Source organism: Equus quagga, unplaced genomic scaffold (genome assembly GCF_021613505.1).
Source record: "Equus quagga isolate Etosha38 unplaced genomic scaffold, UCLA_HA_Equagga_1.0 146_RagTag, whole genome shotgun sequence".
In the NCBI taxonomy this organism is placed as follows: Eukaryota; Metazoa; Chordata; class Mammalia; order Perissodactyla; family Equidae; genus Equus; species Equus quagga.
Genome location: NW_025796728.1, coordinates 2921636 through 2948241, shown reverse-complemented (window position 1 = coordinate 2948241; position 26606 = coordinate 2921636). Strand labels below are relative to the sequence as shown.

The 26606-nt window shown below is 38.1% G+C and overlaps 1 protein-coding gene across 1 annotated transcript in view; it reads right to left on the bottom strand.

Moving 5' to 3' along the window:
- LOC124232912 (protein furry homolog-like) overlaps positions 1-26606 on the bottom strand; it is a 243199-nt gene that overhangs the window by 46401 nt on the left and 170192 nt on the right. Inside the window, exons 28-44 of the mRNA XM_046649823.1 lie at positions 26370-26542; positions 24571-24731; positions 23915-24025; positions 22924-23078; positions 22012-22111; positions 20772-20940; positions 17686-17945; positions 17184-17324; positions 10974-11142; positions 9080-9164; positions 8365-8477; positions 7255-7405; positions 6487-6590; positions 5419-5604; positions 3252-3453; positions 1923-2044; positions 678-868 (exon numbers count right to left, since the gene is read on the bottom strand). Of these exons, the coding sequence (XP_046505779.1) occupies positions 678-868; positions 1923-2044; positions 3252-3453; positions 5419-5604; positions 6487-6590; positions 7255-7405; positions 8365-8477; positions 9080-9164; positions 10974-11142; positions 17184-17324; positions 17686-17945; positions 20772-20940; positions 22012-22111; positions 22924-23078; positions 23915-24025; positions 24571-24731; positions 26370-26542 (2593 nt within the window). The remainder of the gene's footprint in view (positions 1-677; positions 869-1922; positions 2045-3251; positions 3454-5418; positions 5605-6486; positions 6591-7254; positions 7406-8364; positions 8478-9079; positions 9165-10973; positions 11143-17183; positions 17325-17685; positions 17946-20771; positions 20941-22011; positions 22112-22923; positions 23079-23914; positions 24026-24570; positions 24732-26369; positions 26543-26606) is intronic.

Here is a 26606-nt window from a genome sequence, read left to right as displayed (position 1 = left end):
CTATTTCCCTCTGCCTGAAACGTTCTGCCCCAAATTATAACAGGACTCTCACTTCATTTAAGTACGTGTTCAAAAATCACCTTCTCAGATGATCCTACCTAAAACAACTCCTTCTGCCTCATCATCCTTAACCCATTACGCTACCTTATTGTTTTCACAGCATCTGTCTAAGTAAAACTGAGTTATGTATTACGGGCAAATTAAAGGCTTGTTTTCCCAATAAAATGTGAGCTCCTGAATGCCAGGAACTTTGTCTGCCTCACTACCATATTCCCAGTGTCTAGAACGATGCTAATAACATCATCACTCTGTATAGACTTAAGTTCGCAAGTGCAATATTTCACTTACTTTATCTTAAAAATGAAATCTCATGTTCGACGTTACATTTAAATTTCACTTCCTGTCTCTTTTACTTTGTGATCATCCTACGATAATACCCAGGGAGGGGTGTGTAAATGTCAAGCTTTCTCTGATAGGCACTAAATGATTCGATTCAATTAGTGTGTTATTAAATATTAATTACAAAACTGTACTTAATTCTTTCCTGCTTGTTAACCTCTGCCATTAATAATTCTATATCGCTATTATTACGCTCTACCTACAGTGATCTGTGTTTGGCAGTAAGTCTTGACAATGAGCAGCTGCTCCAGAACTGCGGCGGGAACTTAATGAAATACCTGTGCATCTTCCCCTGGATCCCCCACAGTTTCTACAAGTCTGGAGAGAACATCAGAAAGCGTAGTTGCAGACAGAGGCTGCTTTAGTGCCCTGAAAATCTGAAAGGATCTCCCAGCATAGTGTCGAGAAGAACAAGAAAGTGCTGTTTGCAGAGCAACTTCGCTAAGATGATGTTCCAAATGAATTCCTTCTGTGAAAACAAAGGAAACAAGTAAGCAGTCCTAGTTTTTCAGAATATAGGGGTTATAATCAGAGGCTAATTTTTCTTTTTTTAAAGACCATCTTTTTTTGTCTGCTTTTTCTCCCCAAATCGCCCAGTACGTAGTTGTATATTTTAGTTGTGAGTCCTTCCAGTTGTGGCATGTGGGATGCTACCTCAGCATGGCCTGACGAGTGGTGCCATATGGTGCCCAGGATCCGAACCAGTGGGCCACTGAAGCAGAGCATGTGAATTTAACCACTTGGCCACGGGGCCGGCCCCCAGAGGCTAACTATTTTAAACCCAGTGCCAAGCAGTCTCTGGCAAACCGGGTAGGCACTCAAATTTTATGTCAATGCTTTTTCTTGTCATTAAACTCCATTTGCATTTTAGATGACTCTTCCTTCTAATCCCCAGGGAAGTAATCCTTGAGAACAGGGTTTCTCAACCTCAGCACTATAGACATTGTGACCAGAGAGTTCTTTACTGTAAGGGTTGTCCTGCAGTGTATGATGTTCAGCAGCATCCCTGGCCTCTACTCAACTAGACACCAGTAGGAACCACTTGCCCCTGCCCCTCGATTGTGACACAACGTCTCCAGATATTGCCAGGTGGCTCGAGGGGCAAAATCACCCTTCATTGAGAACTCTTGCTTTAGATATACATGTTTTTACTACAATTTTCAGAATTTTAGATCATAGAAGCCTGTACCAGTATAAAAAAGAATTTTTAAGTTTGTCATCTCTACATGTTCCTTTAATGTCACTGTTTCATAATGCGTTGTAATTTTATGATGCCACCATACACAAAACTAAGAAGCCCAGCATGTCACAAGTAGCTTCCTTATTTTTAAGTAGTAACTTAATTTGTCTTCAACCCACACAAATCCGTTATCACTGATAAGTTAAAAACAAAAAACCTATCTAAAACTTTTTAATGTAGACATAACAGCTAACTTTTTGCTAACCATTAGCAGAAGTTTCGACATCACATTAAAATATCTCATTGAAAGTAAATATTATCTGAAATATTTATTGAAAGATACCTGAGCTCGACTGCTTAAAAACGGAGACTACATGTTTTAAAAACGTGGTTAACTGCTCAGCACTCTTTATGCTAGGATTCTTGGCAGAAACATCCTCATGGTTCCAAAGGGGTCCTCTTTTTCTGAAAACAGAGAATAGATTAAGTCCCCTGGTTTTTAACTTATGTTAACAGTTCTACTCGCCTAACATGTGCCTTTGCAATTAGAAAGGAGAGTTGTTGAAGAAATCTAATAGCATGCCACACAGTCTATAGCTTACGTACATGGATTGATCTGTAATGATCTATAGCAGGCAGAGGGAGACTCAAGCCACATATAATTTCAAAGTCTCCCATCGTTAACGTCAAATTCTTTCAGCGGTAGTAGGAAGAGATAACAAACTTTGCCAAGTGAGAAGAGTACTAGTTACTGCTTTATAAGTCAAAACACTATAATTTGTAGAGGCTGGATTGTATTTAGATTGTAATGCAAAGAAAATAATTTACTAGCTACAACTACGGGCAAAGTTTAGGACAGAATAACATCCTGTTGATTCTTTCTTGGAACTGTCTTCGCATTTTCAAGGCCACCCCCTTGCTTAATAAGGGTTAAGGCCGTTATTACCACAGGCCCCAAGTGCCCTGGAGACCTTTCACATGGTCACGCCGCCTCCAGGCCCTTCTGCCTCTGATTCATCCTCCTCACTGCTACAAGGCTGATTTTCTCAACATACTTATTTAATTGTGCCTCCCACCCTCCCCATCCAGCTCAGAGATCTTCAACAGGGCCTCCTTTCTTGAAAAATAAAAGATCTGTAATGCAAGGCCTAAGCCTCATGGCCCTCCACTTTGAATCTTCCCAAACTTTCTCATCTAGAAAGCCCCTTTCCTCAGCACCGCAGCTGGACCGGGTCCCTCATTATCCCAACACACTTCTCTTCTCACGCCCCTGTGACTCTGCTTTCCCTGCAGAACACAAGCCCTTTTCTCCTCATCTATGTTTCTTCCTTACTTATAGTGCCTTGCAAACAGTAGACCATAAGTAAACATGTGATGACTGACTGATAATGTAGCTAATGGAAGTGGAACATGTATTCAGATAATACTGTATTCTCTTTGGGCACTTGGCATCCAGACACAATTAAGGCCCTCCTTAAGTATAGCCGTGTGAGCGCAGAAGAAGAAAGTCTTTGGTGGCATCAAATCTTCTGAATATTGCACAATACAAACCCATGTATTTCAAATCAATGGCACTTCAGAAAACAAAAATGTGGTTCACTGTAGCTGACGAATGAGGGAACAGCCTAACACACACGTGTGTTGCTGGAACGGTAAGAGCTGTAAGTGTTACCTTGAGGTGATGAATTCCATGAGGGTTTTGACTTTTCCATCCTGCTCGACTGAGATGTCGACCTCGCTGAGGAGAGTGGTGTGCAGATGCGACACGGCCGCGCTGCTATTTCCTAAGCTGATACTAGACGAGGTAGAACTTGAACTAAGCCCTGAGTCAGTCATAGGGGAGGGCTGGTAATCAGGTGTAAAATCATTAACGCCTGCTGGGAGAGAGATGGCCAGCCGTCAATACCCAAACACAGAAGAATCTCACACAGCACTGAAAGCACTCAACTATTGTTCCTTATAGATTGTATGGGACACCCGGGGGACGCTGTTAGCACAGGTTGATGCAGATCAGCGCTCCTTCTGTTGGGGCCTCATAAGAACCACATGACATCAGGCGAGTTTTTGGGCAAACATTATTTTCATAGCCAATTATTAAAACTCAACTGCTTGGATTTACTGTGCAGTCCTCTGCTGCCATCTGCTGAAGGAAGTTGAAAGTGGCAGTTTCCTACAATTTTGGCATATTTCCTCAACATGTGTTAAGTCAGTCACATTTCTATAATGTGAACTGACTTTTTAATTTCTTATGGAAAGGATTCTTCTATACTTTCTGCTTCATTTTCCTTAAGGAAAGATTATTTTAAAGCCAATTTGTAACATTTATATTATTTCAATATTAAACAAATAATTTTAAAGGTTATTACCAATGCCCGTATTTACAAAATGGCAAAAGCAGCCTTAAAAACAAACTATGAAATTTTAAATAAAGATTCTTTAACATAAAAAATGCAGTAAACTTTTTCCATTCAGCTTTGAATCATAGTTTTAAAAGGTGAAAAAGTTTCCTAATAATTGTTTTCTTACCAACTATAGGGGTCTTAAGTATATAACAGGGTTTTAACTAGTAACTTTAAAATTCATTAACCCTGTACCTGACATTATATGACTAGGGAAAAAAATTTTATTTCAATTTTTAAAAATAATTATTTTCTATACCATCTATTATTAACCTGATAATACTGATGAATGGAATAAATAAGTTAGAGCTACTAGGAATGAAGAAAATATAACTTCCAAAGTTAAAAAAAAAAACTACTCAGGGGCTAGCCTGGTGGCGCAGCGGTTAAGTTCACACGTTCTGCTTCTCGGCAGCCCAGGGTTTGCTGGTTCAGATCCTGGGTGCGCACATGGCACCACTTGGCAAGCCATGCTGTGGTAGGCATCCCACATATAAAGTAGAGGAAGACGGACACAGATGTTAGCTCAGGGCTAATTTTCCTCAAAAAAAAAAAAAAACTACTCAATAATTAAATAAATTTTATATTCTCATTAGTTTGTACCTCATTACTTCACAATGTTTTTTTTCTCTTTCTGATGAGGAAGATTGGCCCTGAGCTAACATCTGTGCCAATCTTCTTCTATTTTATGTGGGATGCTGCCACAGCACGGCTTGACAAATGGTGCTAGGTCTGTGCACAGGATCCAAACCTGCAAACCCCGGGCTGCTGAAGAGGAGCTCGCAAACCCAACCACTATGCCACCAGGCCAGTCCCCATGTTATTATTATTATTATTTTTTGCTGAGGAAGATTAGCCCTGAGTTAACATCTGTGCCAATCTTCTTTCACTTTACATGTGGGTCCTGCCACAGCATGGCTGATGAGTGGTGTAGGTCTGTGCCTGGGATCTGAACCCACAAACCTGGGCGGCTGAAGCAGAGTGCACCAAACTTAACCATCACATCATGGGCCTGGTCCCAAAATGTATAACATTTTAACTGCAGTAAATATAATCAAGTGAATAAAAAATTTTAAATGTCTATCTTTGTCAGTTTTTCAGATCTTGAGAGTAGGAGGAAGCTAATACAAGTTCGACACCTTTTTCATAACTAGTGGTCAATAAATTAAGCATTCTTTCATTGTATCTTCAACTTACATGTTCAGAACTTAAAATTTTATGACAAAGATTCTTAAAAGCAATATGGACTCAAATCCTGCAAGTTCAATTCCTTCTTTTACTGGTTAATAAATGATGTAAATGGTGCTTAAAATAATAAAACTATATTTATAAAAATGTTCTCTAGTATTTCAACTTTTATTTAGGTGACTGTCTCTATTGTAGGATTCCAAATTAAGGAAGTACGATTCCACTTTCAAATTGTATTTTTAAAGCAAATACCTGTGAAGGTATAATCTAAGTGTGCAATTTGTTTGACTGTAAGCACCCTGGGCTCATTAAACTCCTTGTTCCTGAGAAGGACAGAAGCAACAGTTCGGATGTTACTGCTGGATCCCATTACTATTAGTAAGTGCAGAAGCAGGCGTTTACAATGTTCATAGACCTCAGGGTGGCAGTGGTCAAACCCTAAAAAGGATAGTAGAAAATAATCATCAATAAAGAGAAATAATGAGTATTCTTGCAATCAAAGTCATATTTTAAAGAAAAGCAGAAATTATATGAAATATTTTGTGGAAGATCATGTACCACATAAAGATTTTTTGTTGGCCTAGAGTTCACACATGCTTTTCTAATAGTCTGTTGTACTAGGGAGAATCAAGATAAGTTCTCAATGTGTTTTATGTCTAAAATTTAGTACTCTTTTAGAAATTATTACCGTTACATAACACTAGATGTAGATGAATTTTAAAAAGGCAAGGATTTTTGGTGCCTAGCACATAATACAAAGACAATTTATGTTTGATTACTGAAGGAATGAAGCAATAAATATATAATAAGTGTGCATTATCAGGAAAACTTAGGAGAAGATGACTATGTCGATTTGCTTCAGGAAGCCAATCCTAGAAGCTTGAGAAGTGTTGCCAATGTGATGGATCCCAAGTGTTTGTTACAATGGGCACAATGGAGTGTCAGCTGTGATAATCAGAGTGTCCACAATCCAATTCTTTTGGGACTTGGAACTCATTTCAATTTCCCAATTACTCTGAAAGTTCCAAGCCCCAGAGGTGAATTAATTTTACTCTTGCTATGGCTACAGAATTTTTCCTGCTAGAGGGTTTAAGTGTTTGTGGTGAGAGAGGCAGTAGGATAGGAATAAGAGTGGGGATAATAGACTTGTTTGTAGTTAAAAGAAAGGCTAGAAATAACTTCCCACTAGACCACGAGAATCACAGTAAAAAGTGTCATGGAAATAACATACAGAAACATGTAGAAACTTTCTTAAAACTATATTGCCTTTAAATTATCACAAAAATATGAAATGAAGGAATTAGAACCAATATTTATTACCTATAAAAATTGCATGAAGAAGAAGATGGAGGTAGCTTCCCCATTCCACCTTCACACTATGATCAATGATCAGATCAGTCAAAAGGATTACGGCTATGTTACACCTGTGACAAATCAGAGCGTTATTAACATTTTACTAGGGTAAACCTAGAGAAAATCTTATGTAAATTACTTGAAGACTTTAATATTGTATTTTATGGAAAAATACAACTTCTCAAGAAAAAAAGAGGAAAAGAGATACAGGCAAAGAAACCGTTAAGTGATAGTTTTAGAAAAAATATATCTACTAAGAGCTCCTCGAAGTCAAGGGCCATATTTTCTTCATCGTCAACCTTGAGAGCTTAGCACACTGCTTGCCACATAGTAGGTGTTCAATTCACGTTTGGTACATTAATAAATTCTGAAAGAATGCAGTTAACTGTTCTGTTGTGATTTTGCTAAGTAGAATTCAGTTTAACTCAATTCAAAATAATAGTGCCTACTACCATAAAGCAATATTTTTCAGATGTAGTAACTGGGTCCCAGAAAGGTCAAGTAACTATGCCAGACACCCAGAAAAGCAGCAGCAGAATTATATTTAATATTATTAATTGTAAACAGAATTCTAGTTTTTAGATCTCTGAAAATCTAAACACAGTGATCTAATTTGTTGCAATATCTAAAGAAAGAAGATTGCTTTTATCCTGTGTCATCAGATAGCATAAAGAAAGCTGAAAGTGTTAAGCGGCAATTTGGCTCAAATGAAATAGGAATGACGCTGTAGTCCACCTGTGAAGAGGTAATCCAGGTGATGATGTTTCAGGCAAGTAATCCACCAGTGGTGACCAGCAGCCTCCAGCTGGTGGGAAGGGTAGTGGCTCTCCTTGATTATGCTCCATCACTTTCAGTCGCCAATTAGAATAAAGTGGCATTGAATCACCTATCAAAATAAAATGATCTCATTTTCTACACCATCTATTTTCTGCCAATATAAGCAAACTCTAGTAAGACACCAACTATTTATAGCATTGGAAAGTGCTAAAAAATAGTTTCCCACTACTTGACATATATTTGCTAGCGAGACCTGGGTACAATGATCAAATTAAGCAAATCAGAGAGAGAAAGCGTTATCAATTCAGGTTCCATCCTTTATATCAAAGCAAAACTACATTAGCACTTCATTATGACTCCATAATTGATGTCCAAGCCGAGAGACCACATTATAGGTACAGCTGCCTTGTAGCAAGGGCCTTCTGGTAAGTTACTCAATTCTAAATTTCCTGAGATAGGGCCAACACAAACCTATTTTAAAAGGAAATCAGCTCTACCGCAATGGGGCTGCAGGGTGCAGTAAATAATGCGATCAGGAAATGTGAATTCTGTGTGACGTGGGTAAGTCACTTAACCTCTCTGGACCTCAGTTCCATCATGTGTAAAATGAGGATATTGGACCAGATCATCTTCAGGGTCCCTTCCCAGTTGGAAGGCTTGTGTTTTGATTCCACCCTACTTCAGTGTTACAGTGAGACTTCGGCAGGTTACTCACTTTGCAATTGCAAGGGAGAACTTTTTAGGAAAATGTGAGTCCAATGGAGAAAGCACAAACCTGTTCAAGAAAGCAGCCTGGTGCTAGTGTCTGTTCTCTGATGCTTCTTGAGAACCGATTCTTACGTTTCTCTTGATTTATCTACAGGGAACCTGCGCTTTTAAAACAAATTTCCCCCACTCATGCTGCTTCTTAAACTCAAGATATTTCAGACTATGTCAGAACACCACTAGTGGCACTTAAATACTCTTCTTAAAAACAATTCATTGGAAAAAATATATTGATTCACTCTAATATAATTAATAAAACACCTCGCCATTGTAGTTATTAAAAAAACATTTGGAACTTATTACTTTTTTCTTCTTCATAAGATCCTCCAGAGCTGCTACTGTATCGAGATTCTAGTCTGTGATGTTGACGGTTTAAATGACTGTTTAGTCCGCTGTAGATGTCTAGGTGCACATAGCTACGGGAATGATCATCGCAGTTAGTCAAGGTCAAGGTAAAATGGTATTTGCACTTTATATTTCACTTTCTATGTTTAAAAAAAGAACACAGTACACAAAATATTAACAAAAGTTTACTACATATTAATATTTACTATATAGTAATATATTTATATTATTTACATATAATTATTAATAGTAATATATAATATTAATATATATTAATTTCCATCTTACAATTCAAAAGCTTAAGCTTTTAAGTCAATTATTTCTACCTGAAGATTTTCCTAAATTGTTGTGGTAATAATGTCTGATGAAACTTATTTTCTACCAAACAGGCAGAGTAAATATCCATTTAGAAGAGTTTAAAAATGCAGCAACACAAAATGTGCCTGACCATATTCCACCTCTTCCTCCATTCAAGCAGATGAAAGAATCTAGCATGTCAGCACCTTTAGTGGTGAGACAGTCAATGTGGAAAAATCCCAAAATGCAAATGTATTTCTTCACTAGAATTTTAACACAATGAAATACGCATTCCAATGCAGAAATTACCATTTATTCTGATGACAGTCAGCGTCTGTCAAACTGAAAGGCTAATGAGGGACAGAGAAGGACTTACCCCTCTTCCATATTCTCTTTTATGGGCTTATTATCAAGATTGCCCTCTGTGGGAGCTACCATCGTATTGCTACTGGAAGTAGTTCCTATAATCAGAAATAAAACAGTATCTGTGAATTTAAAGCCAGTGATAACTCAATAAGAACAAAAGACTTCAAATTACAGATGTTAAAACTCCACTAAACTGAGAGCAAGGTGATGTTTTTACAAAGGAATGTATTCATAATGACCAAGAGGGAAAGGAGACAACAGCAACAAAATTTTGGATGCTGGAAAACAAATGGACAAGAAGTAAGTGTTAAGAGGGCTGAATCCAAAGCTGGTAGTGGGGGAAACCAAGAAGCTTCCATATCTATGTTGCTGAACCTCCCAAAGGCTCAGGAATTAGTGGCATCAACGACCTCTGGAAGCAGGGGTTGAAGGTGGCACTAAAAATGGCAAGATTGGTTGAGAATCTATTTCAGAAGTAGGTGGTCCCTAAGACCTATGCCCTTCCTCTTGTAACTGGGTGGCTGTCTCTGTCCACTTCTAGACGTCCTTTCTGATGAGACTAAATCAGAAGATTTCTGGACTAGGGCACACCACATCCAACTGAAGGAGCAACTCTTTACTGGGAACAAGAGGATTAGGTGAAAATATACACACCCAAATTTGAGACTGTATCCCCATGTAGCCTTCTTACCCCACGGGGCTAACAGCAGGCTTGAAGACCATGATGTGTGTGTGAGTCTACAGATTCTATGTATTTGTATAAACACACACACACATACACTCACAGCCCTACACCTCTACTTTAGGCAGATGACTAGTAGAGTTTTCTCTGGGGAATCTGATTAGTGCAAGAAAAAAGATCTATGGACACTTACATCAGTGAAATCATTGCACAACAAATAACAAGTCCATAAATTCCTTATATACCTACAAAACATTCAATCCACTTTTTAATACTCCACTCTTTATGAAAAGATAGATCCAGAATTGGTAGGCTTTTGAGAAAAGCACTTACTAAGACAAATCAAAACAAACAGCAATATAGAGAAAATAGGAACTTTTCTTGGGAGAAGAAAACTTTATCAGATATAGAAAATAATCCAACCATGAAACATGAATAGGGCACTCTTAAAAAAATTCTATTTTTTTTTAAAAAAAAACCTCTTTGGAATTAAAAACATTCTGGCAGATAAGAAAAATTCAGTAGAAGCATTATTAGATGTTGCCTAGAAAGGAGAACAAAAAGCCTAAGAGATGAAAATAGATAACAAAAAATAAATTATAAAGATATAAAAGATCTCTAATTATACAGATAATGTTGTTATTAACATACCAAAAACATTTAATATAAACAGTTTAATATAAACTGAATGACAGAGTTTCATCAAAATTTAATCTACAATAGCCTAAATATTATACTGATTTTCAATGGAAGTTATTCCACCAGGGACATAGTTTCTTCGACTCAAAATACTACAATCATCATAATATATGTATATACATAAAAGTATAGACACTCACATGATTGGATACTATGCATGATATATGCCCAAATAATTCTAGTATGAAATTACAGACTAATTTCAATAAGTAAGCATTTTCTATATTGAATACTAATTATATTCATCACAGAATGCATTTGTTAGATAAGGACACATAAATCTATATTCCAGTTCTGAATAAGTATGTAAATACATTTCCCGTCTGTAACATTAAGAATCCTTACAATGTCAAATTTCTTTACTCATATGAGGATTTACAAAGTCTCGAGTTAATTACCATATATGACTCATGTTTGCCTTCGTTTTCTTGATGATGAGGTTTAAAGCAAACCCTTGCTAAAATGAACAGTTATGTGAAGCTTCTCTTTTGGGACAAGTGATCAGTTCTAAATGACTTCCTACCTGAGGTGACGGAAGGGATCTTATAGCTGGAAGTGATGCGGTAATACGGGGGGTTATCCATGTGAGTGACGCCCGAACTGACAGGATCCGTCAGCTGCAGTTCACTCACCAGTTCTTCGAGCAGCTGCATTGTTTTATCTCTACCTAAATATACAATAACTTTCTTTACCTGCCGCAAAAGAAGAAGCAAAATTCTTATCTCATAAGTTTGTCTTGAGACAAATTTTATCAAAGTAACTTTAAGTAGTAGATGAATTAAGTACAATCTAAATTTGAATAGACATTGATCAGCAATAAGACATTAATCAGCTTTACAAATACTGTGCTCCCTCTAGCCCTCAACATTATATATAATTAGGATGACCTGGATACATTGTTTAATGGTTTCCACAATGTTATCTACTTCCTTTACTTTTTGGCTTTTTTTTTTTTTTTTTAAGAAAAGCAAAAGAGAGTTTGCTTTCCTATAAGCCAGTTTCTTTTCTTTTTTCTTTTTTTTTTTTTTAAAGATTTTATTTTTTTCGTTTTTCTCCCCAAAGCCCCCTGGTACATAGTTGTATATCTTCGCTGTGGGTCCTTCTAGTTGTGGTATGTGGGACGCCGCCTCAGCGTGGTTTGATGAGCGGCGCCATGTCCGCGCCCAGGACTCGAACCAGCGAAACACTGGGCCGCCTGCAGCGGAGCGCGCGAACTCAACCACTCGGCCACGGGGCCAGCCCCTAAGCCAGTTTCTTTTCAATGGAAAAGCTTTTGATTAGTATCATCCTAAGGTTTTCCCTCATATTTTAAGTCAGCCAGCCCTTAAACCCAGGATTTATCTTTTATTCTATCTTCCTCATTCTGTATATCCAACACAGCAGTACCGAGTAGTGATTAAGAGTAAGGATCCAGAGCTAAACTAGAACTCAAACTACACAGCCTGGCCTGGAACGCAGACCTAACACTTACTAGCTATGTGATCTGGAAAGTGACTCTCGGTTTTCTCTTCTGCAAATGGGGACAATAGCATCTACTTCATACAGTTTTTAGGATGAAATAAGTTAAGATTTATAAAGCACTTTAAAAATGCCTAGTACATAATATGAGTTAAATAAGTGAAAACAAAATTTTTGTATGCATTATATGCATGTTTTAGTAATATGTATTAGAGAAAGAGCTTACTAACTGATCAGCCTATCTCTTTTTTTCTCCCTCTTTTCTTTTTTTTTTTTTCCAGGAAGATTAGCCCTGAGCTAACTACTGCCAATCCTCCTCTTTTGGCTGAGGAAGACTGGCCCTGAGCTAACATCCATGCCCATCTTCCTCTGCTTTATACATGGGATGTCTACCACAGTATGGCTTTTTGCCAAGCAGTGTCATGTCCGCACCTGGGATCTGAACTGGCGAACCCCGGGCCACTGAGAAGCGGAAGGTGTGAACTCAAATCACTGTGCCACCAGGCCGGCCCCATCCCTCCTTTTTTTTTAATTCTTACTACTCAAAATGTGGTCCTAGTAGCATAGGCAATATCATCTGGAACTTGCTCGAAATACAGAATCTTGGGCCCCACCCTCACCTCCAGAATGAGAACTAGAACAAGATCACCAGGTGACTCCCATACATACAGATGGATGCGAAGCTCTGCTTCAGATGACCCCTGGACAAATCTTAAAACATTACATCATACCAAAAATCTTACAATGCTTACTCATCAATAATGGTCCTACACACAGCTCTTCATCCAACCGCCTCCATCTATTTGCTAATTCTCTGTTCTCAGGTCAGCCTCCTCTGACCATGCCAGGTGCATTCCTGCCTCTGTGCCTTTGTTATGACTGTGAACACCTCCAGTTGACACTCCTGACCCTAATCCTGTCAAGTCTTCCAGCCCCACCCCCACCCCAACTGTGCTGCGTTCACATGAAGCTTTCACTGACTTTTCCCAAACCATCTGACTTGGAATTCCAGCTCTAAGAAGTGATACAGCTAAATGGCTGCGTGACTCTGAGGAAATTACTCTTCTCTCAGCCTTGTTTTATTCACCTGTGAAAATGCTATAATAATCTTACCAAACTCACAGATATCCTCTGAGAATTAAATGAAATAATGTAGATAAAGTTCATGAATCATGCCTGGCTTATAACAAGTGCTTAAGAAATAATAATTAAGAAATTAATATTATCGTCATTAAAAATGGCTCTTTTTAAAAGATGGAGAACTCCCTAACACATTCTATGAAGCCAACATCACTCTGATCCCCAAACCTGACAAGGACAACACAAAGAAGGAGAACTACAGGCCGATATCACTGATGAACATAGATGCAAAAATCCTCAACAAAATTTTGGCAAACCGATTACAGCAATACATCAAAAAGATTATACACCATGATCAAGTGGGATTTATACCAGGGACACAGGGATGGTTCAACATCCGCAAGTCAATCAACGTGATACACTACATCAACAAAATGAAAAACAAAAACCACATGATCATCTCAATAGACGCAGAGAAAGCATTCGACAAGATCCAACACCCATTTATGATAAAAACCCTCAGTAAAATGGGTATAGAAGGAAAGTACCTCAACATAATAAAGGCCATATATGATAGACCCACAGCCAACATCATACTCAATGGACAAAAGCTGAAAGCCATCCCTCTGAGGACAGGAACAAGACAAGGGTGCCCACTTTCACCACTCCTATTCAACACAGTACTGGAGGTGCTGGCTAGAGCAATTCGGCAGGAAAAAAAAATAAAAGGAATCCAAATAGGTAACGAAGAAGTAAAACTCGCGTTGTTTGCAGACGACATGATCTTATACATAGAAAACCCCAAAGAATCCACAGAAAAACTATTAGAAATAATCAACAACTACAGCAAAGTAGCAGGGTATAAAATTAACGTGCATAAATCAGTAGCATTTCTATACACTAACAATAAACTAACAGAAAAAGAACTCAAGAACTCTATCCCATTCACAATCGCAACGAAAAGAATAAAATACCTTGGGATAAACTTAACCAAGGAAGTGAAGGATCTATACAATGAAAACTACAAGACTTTCTTGAAAGAAATTGACGATGACATAAAGAGATGGAAAGACATTCCTTGCACATGGATTGGAAGAATAAACATAGTTAAAATGTCCATACTACCTAAAGCAATATACAGATTCAATGCTATCCCAATCAGAATCCCCAGAACATTCTTCACAGAAATTGAACAAACAATCCTAAAATTCATATGGGGGAACAAAAGACCACGAATTGCTAAAGCAATCTTGAGCAAGAAAAACAAAGCCGGCGGAATCACAATCCCCGATTTCAAAACATACTACAAAGCTACAGTGATCAAAACAGCATGGTACTGGTACAAAAACAGGTCCACAGATCAATGGAACAGAATTGAAAGCCCAGAGATAAAACCACACATCTATGGACAGCTAATCTTCGACAAAGGAGCAGAGGGCCTACAATGGAGAAAAGAAAGTCTCTTCAACAAATGGTGCTGGGAAAACTGGACAGCCACATGCAAAAGATTGAAAATCGACCATTCTTTTTCACCACACACCAAAATAAACTCAAAATGGATCAAAGACCTAAAGATTAGGCCTGAGACAATAAGTCTTTTGGAAGAGAATATAGGCAGTACACTCTTTGACATCAGTTTCAAAAGAATCTTTTCGGACACTGTAACTCCTCAGTTGAGGGAAACAATAGAAAGAATAAACAAATGGGACTTCATCAGACTAAAGAGCTTCTTCAAGGCAAGGGAAAACAGAATTGAAACAAAAAAACAGCTCACTAATTGGGAAAAAATATTTACAAGCCACTTATCCGACAAAGGGTTAATCTCCATAATATACAAAGAACTCACACTGCTTAACAACAAAAAAACAAACAACCCGATCAAAAAATGGGCAGAGGACATGAACAGACATTTCTCAAAAGAAGAAATGAATATGGCCAATAGACACATGAAAAGATGTTCATCATCGCTAATCATCAGGGAAATGCAAATCAAAACTACACTAAGATATCACCTTACCCCCGTTAGATTGGCAAAAACATCCAAAACCAAGAACGACAAATGTTGGAGAGGTTGTGGAGAAAGAGGAACCCTCATACACTGTTGGTGGGAATGCAAACTGGTACAGCCACTATGGAAAACAGTATGGAGATTTCTCAAAAAGTTAAAAATAGAAATACCCTATGACCCAGCCATCCCATTACTGGGTATCTATCCTAAGAACCTGATATCAGATATCTCAAGAGTCCGTTGCACCCCTATGTTCATCGCAGCATTATTTACAATAGCCAAGACGTGGAACCAGCCTACATGCCCAGAAACTGATGATTGGATAAAGAAGATGTGGTATATATACACAATGGAATACTACTCAGCCATAAAAAAAAGACGAAATTGGCCCATTCACAACAATGTGGATGGACCTCGAGGGCATTATGTTAAGCGAAATAAGTCAGTCAGAGAAAGACGAACTCTATATGACTCCACTCATAGGTGGAAATTAGTATATTGAGAAGGAGATCTGATCGGTGGTTACCAGGGAAAAGGGGGGGTGGGGGGAGGGTACGGAGGGGGAAGTGGTGTACCCACAACATGACTAACAAAAATGTACAACTGAAATTTCACAAGCTTGTAATCCATCATAACATTAATAAAAAAAAAAAAAAATGGCTCTTTTTAAATTCCTGGAAAATGCCTATTTTCTGAATTTCATCTTGGCATGAATTATAACTTCATACCTGTTTCTAGTTCCAGCCCCAGTTCACTCATTCATCTAACTAATGGGCACCTTCTAAGTGCCAGGCACTCTTCTAGGCTCTGGCCAGACAGCTATGAACCCAGTAGACAAAAATTCCTGCTTTTAAGGAGCTCACAATCACCTGGGTTGATTGAGGCAAAAATAATGAGGCAAACAGGTAAAATATACAATATGTTTGACGACAAGTGTGAGGAAAATCAATGAAGCAGGGAAAGGAAAAAGAAGAGTAGGAGTGTGGGGCAGGGCATCTGTAGTTGTAGATAGGATAACCAGCCAAGGGCTCAATAAGCGGACGTTTGAAGAAAGCTCCAAGGAGGTGAGGGAGTGAGCAATGTGGCTACCTGGGGAGAGAGGAAAAGTACGTGCAAAGGCCCAGAGGTGGGAATGCCTGGTGTGAGAGCAGGGTAGCAAGGGGGTCAGCAGATCTTAGGGGCAGGGAGCCTGAGGGAGAATATCAGCAGATGTGGTCAGAGAGGTAATGTGGATCATGTTGTTCTGTCCCATACACCGACCTTGCTTTAAGTGCTTCTCAACGAATATTAATCCTGTGACATGCCTCCAGAACAATTCTTTCAGTAGTCAGGTTAACTCAGGCAACGCTGGGTAAAGCAAAGCTATTCAATGGTGTGTTTAAAATAGAACCTGTAAGAACTTTTAGAGCAACATTCTGCAGCTAGTCTTCTGTGGAACACACTTTTAGGGAATGCTACCACGGGATGGATAGCTCTATCTATACACACACACACACGTGTGTTTGCACACATGTGAGTATATTCAGTTTAACCCTCATGTTTGATGGTTTCATATTGTTCTCTTAACTTGAGCAGATTTTAGTACTGCTTTCCCCCTAGAAGGCAAAGACTGTTATATTGTTCATTGTATATCTCTTACTGTGCTTTTCCCTTGCTTCCAGAAGCCTTAGGTGCAATTCTACAGGCACTGAGCCCTCACTCACCATCCTGCTCTAATATCCCAATGCCAGCTCCTGCCTAGCAGAAACTATAAACATCCTCAATTTTGTGGTCTCTTCTTCACTATCACTTTCTCTCGAGCAGCATCTCTAAACCTCCCAGATGGCTGTGGTTCCCAGGTCATTCCCTCTCAGTACTCTGCAATTTTCCCTCGTAGCCCTTATCAAGACTGCACTTTATTAACTTACTGATTTATTCATTAAATAAATCAGGTTTAGTTTCATAAAATAAAATCTGTATCATCCATCAGATTGTAATGCCCAGAATCTAGAAGAGCAGCTGGCCTGTGATGAAACTAGAAAATACTGGTTGAATGAATCAATGAGTAAATCCATGTGCGATTTCCTGACTGTCCTCATCCTGGCCCTGGCTTTGCCTCTGCCAGTCTACTGCGGCCCATGCTCTGAGATTGTAAGACACCGGGTAAATATTTTTGAAAAAAAAAGTCAAATGAACTTGAATACATACGTAAGGCAAGAGGCTTGGTTCACTATTCACTCCACAAATGCTGATCAAAAAGTGCAAAATTATTTTCAGGTTTTTTGGCCAGCCATCTGCAAGTGTGGTCCACACATTCTCCACCTCTGACCAGGCCAGCTCATCACCATACTAGATGCAGGAAACACAACACATACTTCAGTAATGACTGTCTATTAAATTTCCAACTTGTCACATCATGCAATATCAGAAAATAACATTTTTATGGACAGCTTTAATTGTTTCCATGCTTTAGAGGAATAAGCATTTTTTTCAACAAATCTATACTTAAATATCATTAATCGCATATGATTTTAGCTCCCTCCCCAAAAAGATATTTTATATCTACTGAGATATTTTTTAAAGACAGGAATTTATAACGTACATATGCTTATCACAGGATTATCTAATCTCTTCATCTATTTCTAACCTTGTTGACTCCTCGTAACTCAGTAATTTTGGGCAGCAACTGGAAACACAAACTCCATTTTACCTTTGCTGTCATGTACATCAGATTGTTCAAAACCATCGCAGTGGCTTGTGGGGAGCCCCAGCCTTCTCCTCGTAACCAGCGCCGGCTAGTCACCATAAGTTCTCGATCCTTTAAGGAATCATCTTCATCTTCATCATGTCGCCTTGCTGTGGGCAAAGGTTTTAAATCTACCAACTCAATGTTGTTCATCCATGGTAAGAGGTAATGCAGCATGACTTGCCTCCCAGCGGGGTGAGCTGTCTGAATTCTCTGGCTTATCTCTGTAATTGCAAACAAGCCAAAAGAGGGAATAATTGATAGAATTTTGGTTTTCGTTGATTTGTAATTAATTTCAACATCTCATTCTTAAAGAATAGGAAGCCAGATTTTATTCATTATACTTAAAAATTATGAGTACTGTTTCTCCTTTTAATAAATTTGACCTTGGTGACATCGTAAAGTAACAGCTAGCATATATCATGTACTTACTTTTTATATAAAATACCATTGATGGTTAAATAAATGCGTACTGTCGGTGGGATTGTAAAATGGTGCAAACACTATGGAAAACAGTATAGTGGTGCATCAAAAAATTAGAAAGAGAACTACCATACGATCTAGCAATCCCACTTCTGAGTATATACCCAAAAGAACCGAAAGCAGAGTCTCGAAGAGATACCTGCACATCTATGTTGATAGCAGCATTATTCACAATAGCCAAGAAGTGGAAGCAACCCAAGTGCCCACTGACGAATGGATAATCAAAATGTGGTATATTCATATAATGGAATACTACACAGCCTTAAAAAGGAAGGAAATTTTGTCACTTGCTACAACATGGATGAACCCTGAGGACATTATGCTAAATGAAATAAGCCAGTCATAGAAACACAAATACTGTATGATTGCACTTACATGAGGTACCTAAAGTAGTCAAATGCATAGAAATAGAAAGTAGAATGGTAGTTAGCAAGGGCTGGGGCAAGAGGAAAAAGGGAGTTAATTGTTTAGTGGGTAGAGTTTCAGTTCTCCAGGATGAAAAATTTCTTGAGATCTATTTCACAATGATGTAAACACACAACTGTTGAACTGTATAGTTAAAATGATTAATATGGTAAATTTTATTATATGTGCTTTTTACCAAAATAAATAAATGCAATTTTAAGATAAAAGACAATCTTTATACATGAATTAAATTAAACTGACCCATGCAGAACCTCAGGTTTTGGTTCTATCTAGGGGAGACTCCTATGATGTGCTTGTTACTTTTACATTCACCTCATTTCACGCTCATGACAAACCTGTGAGGTGGACAGAGTCAGGGTAACTTGCCCGAGGTCAGACAGTAGCAAGTGGCAGAGGATTCAAACACAAGGTTACTTTCAAAGCCCATGAGTTTTTATATACTGTTTAATTTCCATAAACAACTTTAAATAAAAATCTTCTTTCTCCTTAGGCCCCTACCCCTTTTAGATCTTGCACTTACTTACTCACTAGAAGGAGTGAATGTGGAAGCACAGTGATTCAAAACTGGGCTCTGGAATCACACACACCTGGGTCTGAACCCCAGCTCTACCACAAACAAGCTGCCTGACCTGAGGCCAAACTGTCAACCTCTGATCCTCAATTTATTGTTCTGTAAAAAGAGGGTAACAAACTAGTTGCCTCATGGAGTTATTGTGCAAATTCAATATAGTGCCAATGAAGTGCTGAGTCCAATGCCTTGCAAAGAATTCTGCGCAATTCTAACTTTTTCCAAGAATCCCTCTGTTAATACATCAATGTGATTGCCTCTAGAATGAAATATTAGACCTGGAGCTCTGAAAGTAGTTGAATGAAGAGATCTTGTCTGGGGGAGAGTCCCACAGTATGTGCGGGAGCTGGGGCCACAGCACTACCAGCTGCCATCCTGACCAATTTCATGACCTTTGGGACCCAGCTGGACTTCTCTGCCTTCTGTGCAGGGGCCTCTAGAAGAAGCCCAGCAGCCCCTAAAAATCAGCATTCACGGTGGCGACTACTTTGTGCTGATGACCATCCATGTACATCTTAAAAAGGCTGGCAGGACTGTGGGAGTTGGGGAACAAAGAGGGGCATGATTGCTGCTATCTACCACTGCAAACCAAAGAGGTAAGCTGCTTTCAGACTGAATGTCAAAAGAACTTAAGTTGCTTTTTCCCCAGTCACGTCAACTGGGGATGGGAAACAAACTATTTCCACTGCCGAAATAGGCACTGTGGAAAGACTCCCAAAAAAGGCTAAGGTCACTATGGCTGGAGCCCAAATGAAAGAAAGGATCCACAGCAGAATCTTGCCATCCCCTGGATGGCAATTTTGGTGCATGCCCAGTACTCAGGCGAGACCAAGATCTTGCTGCAGATGAAAGGCAGAAAAACTAGGGACTGTCTTTTGTGTTACAATTACTTTTCAATTCAAGGAGGTATTTGCAATAGTATGTTCATTAGGCAGAAGGTTAAACTAGATGGATCCCAAAACTGTCCTAAATTTGAGTCCTGGGAGACCCAGATAGATATGATATCTTGCCTGACAACACACATCCCTCATGTTCTAGAAAGGAACCCCTAACAGGAATCTTTCTTGGCCCCAAGGAAAAGAAAGTGGACCAGAAATCAATGTGGGATCCCAGCAATAGTTCTGCTTAAGGCACTGCAGGACCTTTCCCTGTGATTACAGTTTTACTTACACAAAGAAACCTGTATCCTTATGCCAGCCCATCTTTATTACTAAAGACAGGCCAATACATAAGATAACACACACACTAGAAGATTCAGGAAGTTCTATATCAAAGAAACATTTTTAAATTGCATATGAAGCCCCCTACCCCCTACATTTTTTGTTGTTTGGTTTTTTTTTTGTGCTGGGGTAGGGTAGAGAAGGGAGGGCAAAGTGTGAAGCCCTGTAAGAAATCTAAATATCATGATAGACTAGTATAAGAGTTGTTATTAAAGAAAAAAAATTCTCTTCTATAAAGACATGTTCTGTTTCGATTCAGCCTTAAATTTAACATATTTAAAATTTCCCAAAAGTAGTTTTTTAGAAATGATTGCTAAAGAAAAACTACTAGCCAGTTAGTTCAATGATCATACCTGAGAATATGGCGAGAGTTAGCTCAGGATATGCCCTTGCTAATTCCTCAGACAACTGATAATATGAAACTGAATACAGATGTGGCAGAGGAGACAGCTGGCTGAGTACTCCATCTGTTCTCTGAACCTCCAATTTGTGAGCATAGCGAAACATCTTCGGTTCCAGGATCTACGGGAAAGTAATTCCATCAATTTAAGATTCTATGGGTCCTCTAAATTTCAGCTATAATTAAAAAATTACAGTCTTCTCCCAAGAAATATTCCAGTTTAAAAAAATATAGTAATATATATTGTACTTAAGATGTTAATTCCTAACTCCAAGAATGTTTGCAAAAAACTATAACTGTTTACAAGGCTTTACATTCCTCATGTTTGATGGTTTGGGTTAGTAGCATAATCTGAAAACAACTTCAGCGACTTAATACACAATTACTTGAAAAAGATTTACCACTTTTCTAGTTAAAAAATATGACTAGATTTTGTACACAAGATGTATAAATGAAAAACAAATCTTCAAACAGATCTTAGTTAATCACAGATTAAATATGGAATATAAACGAAAAGTCTTTTTGGCATTACACTACGTAAAGAGCTACGCTACTGAACTTTCCTGTTAATTAATCAAAACATTAGGGTATAATTCCTAAGATGGTCCCTACCAGCACCAGTACCACTTCAAACCCTCCGAAAAATCAGCATCTACTTAAATCCCATCCTTAACCTTTGGTTAAGAGTGAAGAGCCTCATGTTATTATCAATTAGTTAAATATTGTATAATAATAATACATCCACACTTGGTAAGTTAACATTCTAGGTTACTCTCCTCAGTCTAATAAAGACAAAGTATACTAGGTTATCATAAAAGAACTAATTACTTTCCACTTGGTTCTCAAAAATAATTTGACTCATATTGTTCTTATCTGGTAAACAGAAAGAGTTACCTGTACACACAGGCCCTAACCACTCGATTTTTATAAGTACTCTCACACACCTACAAGTGTGTGTGTGGGATCATAAACATAATCCCTCTACAATACACTTCTGAATATTCATATTATTTATAGACTTAAATGACCCATATCATCTTTGTCTTCTATTTCTAACAATAATCAGGAATTGATACCACACCTCATTATTAAAAATAAAGCTGAATATTAGTATACTTTCAAGGTAAAAATAGATAATTGCACTTCATCAAATCCTGAATAAAAAATTTTTTAATTAACATTTGTTTACAGACCTGTAAAAGTTGCATAGCAACTTCATAGATACCTCGAGAAGAATCAGCTGCTTTAAACAGTATCAGATTTAGGAGCATCACTGTGTCACACTGATAATCCCTAGGGACAAATTTTACATGTTAGGTAAATAATGTTCAGAGGTTTTCAACAAGTCAATAAACATGATATTCAAGGGGCAAGGCTACAGGCATGCAGCTGCTCAGCCTCTGAGATGACTGGGCTTTTTTTAAGGCAAAAGGAACGACAACAGATGCATGGTGACCATTATCCTTAGAGCTTAAGGAGAGAAAATACTGATTTCTTAGTATTTCTGAATTCAACAGGAAATAATTTCTTTAAAAAAAAAATCTAGGGGCTGGCCCCATGGCTGAGTGGTTAAGTTCACATGCTCCACTTCTGGGGCCCGGGATTCACCAGTTCGGATCCCAGGCGTGGACCTACATACTGCTCATCAAGCCATGCTGTGGTGGCGTCCCACATGGAGGAACTAGAATAATGTGCGGCTAGATTACACAACTATCTACTGGGGCTTTGGGGAGAAGAAAAAAATAAAAAGATGAATGGGGCTGGCCCCGTGGCTAAATGGTTAAGTTCACGCACTCCTCTTCAGCAGCCCAGGGTTTTGCCAGTTTGGATCTTGGTCATGGACCTAGCACCGCTCATCAAGCCATGCTGAGGTGGTGTCCCACATAGCACAACCAGAAAGATATGCAACTAGAATATACAACTATGTACTGGGGGGCTTTGGGGAGAAGAAGAAACAAACAAACAAACAAAAAAGAAGATTAGCAACAGATGTTAGCTCAGGGCCAATCTTCCTCACAAAAAAAAAAGAAGAAGAAAGCCAAGGAGAGCAGAGATTAAAAAAAAAAAAAATCTAAATAACACATGAAAGACAGTATCTTGGGTACCTGTTCTGGAATACATTAGCTATGGCTTTAAAGCAGCCAGCTGCCACCCTCTTGGAACCAGTGTAACATCGATCCACAGCCCAGTACATCAGGTTGCTCTGATCCGGGTTCAGCTCCAGCAGTAATGTAACTGCTTCACAGCCCAATTGATGAACCTAAGTACAGGTCATAGAATTGCCCAGGAGAGAGAAAGTTATACATCATTTAATTGTCTACTTCACATTTTTACTAATATACTCCATATATTTCTTATATTTAATCACAAAATTCAGTCTCTTTTCGTTCAACTTCTTTTCATTTTATTTAGCCAGAAGAAAAAACAAAATGACATGGATAAATTATATTTGGTCTCCTGCCTTTCACACAAGACTCTTAGTGGTACAATTCTCTCCTCCAGCAGAGCCCCGAGGGTGGCTGATGAATGTGAACAGTGATTAAGTGCTTTCAGCAAAGTGAGTTATTAACCTCTCCAATTACTTTCATCAAGCTGTATTCTTGCTTTTGATAACCCACCAGAAAATATTCTGAGTGAAAAAACCTAAGTCCTATTTTAAATTGTGAAGCCTATGTGTATGTTGCATGAGAGTAAGGAGGGCAAGGAGTAAGCAGGGCAAGAAAGAATGATTAACTGGAGAGTGGTCAAAAAGAAAAAAAAAGGAAATTAAACATAGCAAATAACATATTTCTTCCTAGGAGATCAATGTATTCTACATTAATATTTTACTTACAGACTTAGAACCCTATTGTGAGAGAAATACAACACTACCGTATTAATCCTATAATGTAAAAGGGAAATTAAAACTATTCAAATGAGTAATAAATAAGAATTAGAAAGTTCTTACACTATGGCATCCTATTTAATTTTACACAATATGTTTTCTGCATATCATTCTAACCTATCTTATTAAAAAAAGACATTTTCAGTGAGCCATACAATAACTCCAAATGCAATGCAATTTCTTATGAAATTTTAAGGGTGTTGTCAAATTACCTTTTTGTCCAGAGAGTCCAAAATGTTATCCAACCATTTGTACAAATAGCCATCTGATGAAAGTCCTACATTATCTGCAACAGGGCCACAACACAGTACAGCAGACATAGCCTTCAAACAATAATATTAGAATTACATTTAAAACATTTAGGAGGTTAAATGTTGGTTGCTTAATGAGAAGAGGCAGGATATTTTTACTTATGCTTATGTAGCCACAATATCTTTAATATTTTTCTTTACAAAGAAAAACGTCATAATTTTGAAACCAAGAAATTTATTGTAAGTAGTAAATAAATATAACGATACCCAATTGGAGTTTGAACAGTACTGGAAGAGAAGAGAAAGAAAAAAAAAGACCAAGAGCAAGTACTTAAGTAGGAAAAAAATAGGTATTTCTTCAAGGTAATCCTCAGTTCATTAGGAAAATGGCATTCAAATTTTGGTAGATTCTGGAACTTCTTTGCATTGTATATTATGCATTTAAATAAACCTACTGTATATGTATTTGAATGCAGCAAGCAAATATAAATTCTAATACTCTCAGGTATTTTGAAGAAATTTCTGTCCTCTTTATAATACCAGGTACTGAGAGAGACAAAAAAATTGAACTCTACTCTTAACATAAGAAAAAACAAAACAGATTTCTAAGTAAATACCTTCAGTGCACAGTACTGATGTCTGTTAATTTGCATATTTCTATCACTGTATCTGTCCAAGGGCGTAAACATGATGCTAAAAGGCCCTGCCCAGTGACTGAACAGCATAAACAGACTGTGACGAAGGCTCTGTTGAGGAAAAATACTTCTTCTCTGGTGCACTGTAAATAAAAAATAGACGAAAAAGAAATTTAGTTCCTTTTTACTTTAAACATGCACGTCAACTTATTTATTATTGAATATGTATGTGATGTAAAAAAGAAAGCAAAAGTTTTTATTTTAATCTACCAAAAACCTCCATAGTAACAGAAATCATTTACATATATGCAAGTCACAGAAACAAACTTGCAGTCTTTGTCACCATGTAACACAGCATTATATGAGATACAGCATCTGTGCACACAGGATTTCCTGGCAGGGACAGTGCTGCCCGGAGGCCTACAGAGAGCTGGGCGTCAGGACCCTGCTTCTCCTTGGGCTGTTGCTAGCTACATGATGAACTTGGCCAAAACATGAACACAAACACACTCTGGACCTCGGTTTGGTGGTAAGAGAGGGCTTTGGACTAGATTAGCTATTTTTAAATTTGTATGTTCTCAGCAGCGGAGCTGTCTTTATAAAAGAATCCTTACATGGGATCTTGATATACAAAACAGACGAAAGGGGAGCTGCTGGATCTGCAGTCAGGTGTGAGACCTGGCGTGCAAACCCACTCTGCTGCCTCTTGCTGATGGTGCCAACATGATCTCCAAGGATTCTTTCCACTTTAAAATTCACCATTTTCCCCTAAAGTTCAAAACAGAGCTCCTGCACTTGAAATTAATGCACCTAAACAGGTGCTTACACGAACATGTTATAAAACACAACCCATGCTCTTACTTTAAAAGTCAGCTGCTTGCATATACTTTTTCAGGTAACAAAATAACTTTCATGTTTTTTCAGAAAGAAGAAAAAACACTTGTATCTACATTGTATACCAAAGACTATAACAACCTTTTTATATTTTACACTTGTAAATAATTTACAACTTTTTAAAATGTAATTACATGTATCAATCTTCCTGTTGCCTAAACAAGTACCTGGAATACAGTATGTGCTCAATAAGAGGCACAACCATCTGTGAAAGGACTCAATCAGTAACACTGTATCCTTGTTATTCTTTACATCTGTGGTCCACACCTTTCTCTCATTATTCAAAGGTATCTCGTTAATCCTATTCTCAATTACCATTGGGAGTATTATGCTTCTTGGGTCTAGAACAAGTTTGTCCAAAGAGCTTATTCTACTGATTTCTTCAAATTTTTGTGTCAGTGTCTTTTTTTTTTCTTTTTTGAGGAAGATTGGCCCTGAGCTAACATCTGCTGCCAATCCTCTTCTTCTTGCTGAGGAAGACTGGCTCTGAGCTAACATCCGTGCCTATCTTCTTCTATTTTATATGTGGGACGCCTGCCACAGCATGGCTTGCCAAGCAGTGCCATGTCTGCACCTGGGATCTGAACTGGTGAACACCAGGCCGCTGAAGCAGAACTTGTGCACTTAACCACTGCACCACCGGGCTGGCCCCTGTGTTAGTGTCTTGATTGCTGTCATTGAAAACCTAAGCTGGGCTCCTTTTTGATTTCTAATCACTGACACTAATTCAAAGGTAAAACAAACTCTTGCCATCCATGTGATGCTGAGATATTTTTCCAGTATGTTCACATGCTGTTTTATCAACTTAGATTACAAAACCTCAGGGGAAGAAAAAATATGATGGTCCCTGAATATTTAATAATGGTTTAAGAAACTGAAAATCATACCTGGAACATTCTGAATGATATTCGCCACTAAGGCACTAAAATGGCATCGTATATCCTTCAGTGTGTCAGAGTCTTTTTCATTTTCTGCTTCCAGGAGTTGTCTAGTCAAATCTACATACTCCAATAAAGTGTTGTTGAGGAAATGTGTTTCATTATCAAGGCCACCACTTGCACTGAAAATATGGAAGGAAATAAATGATAAAGAAAACGTGATTTTGAATTATAATTTAAATCAAA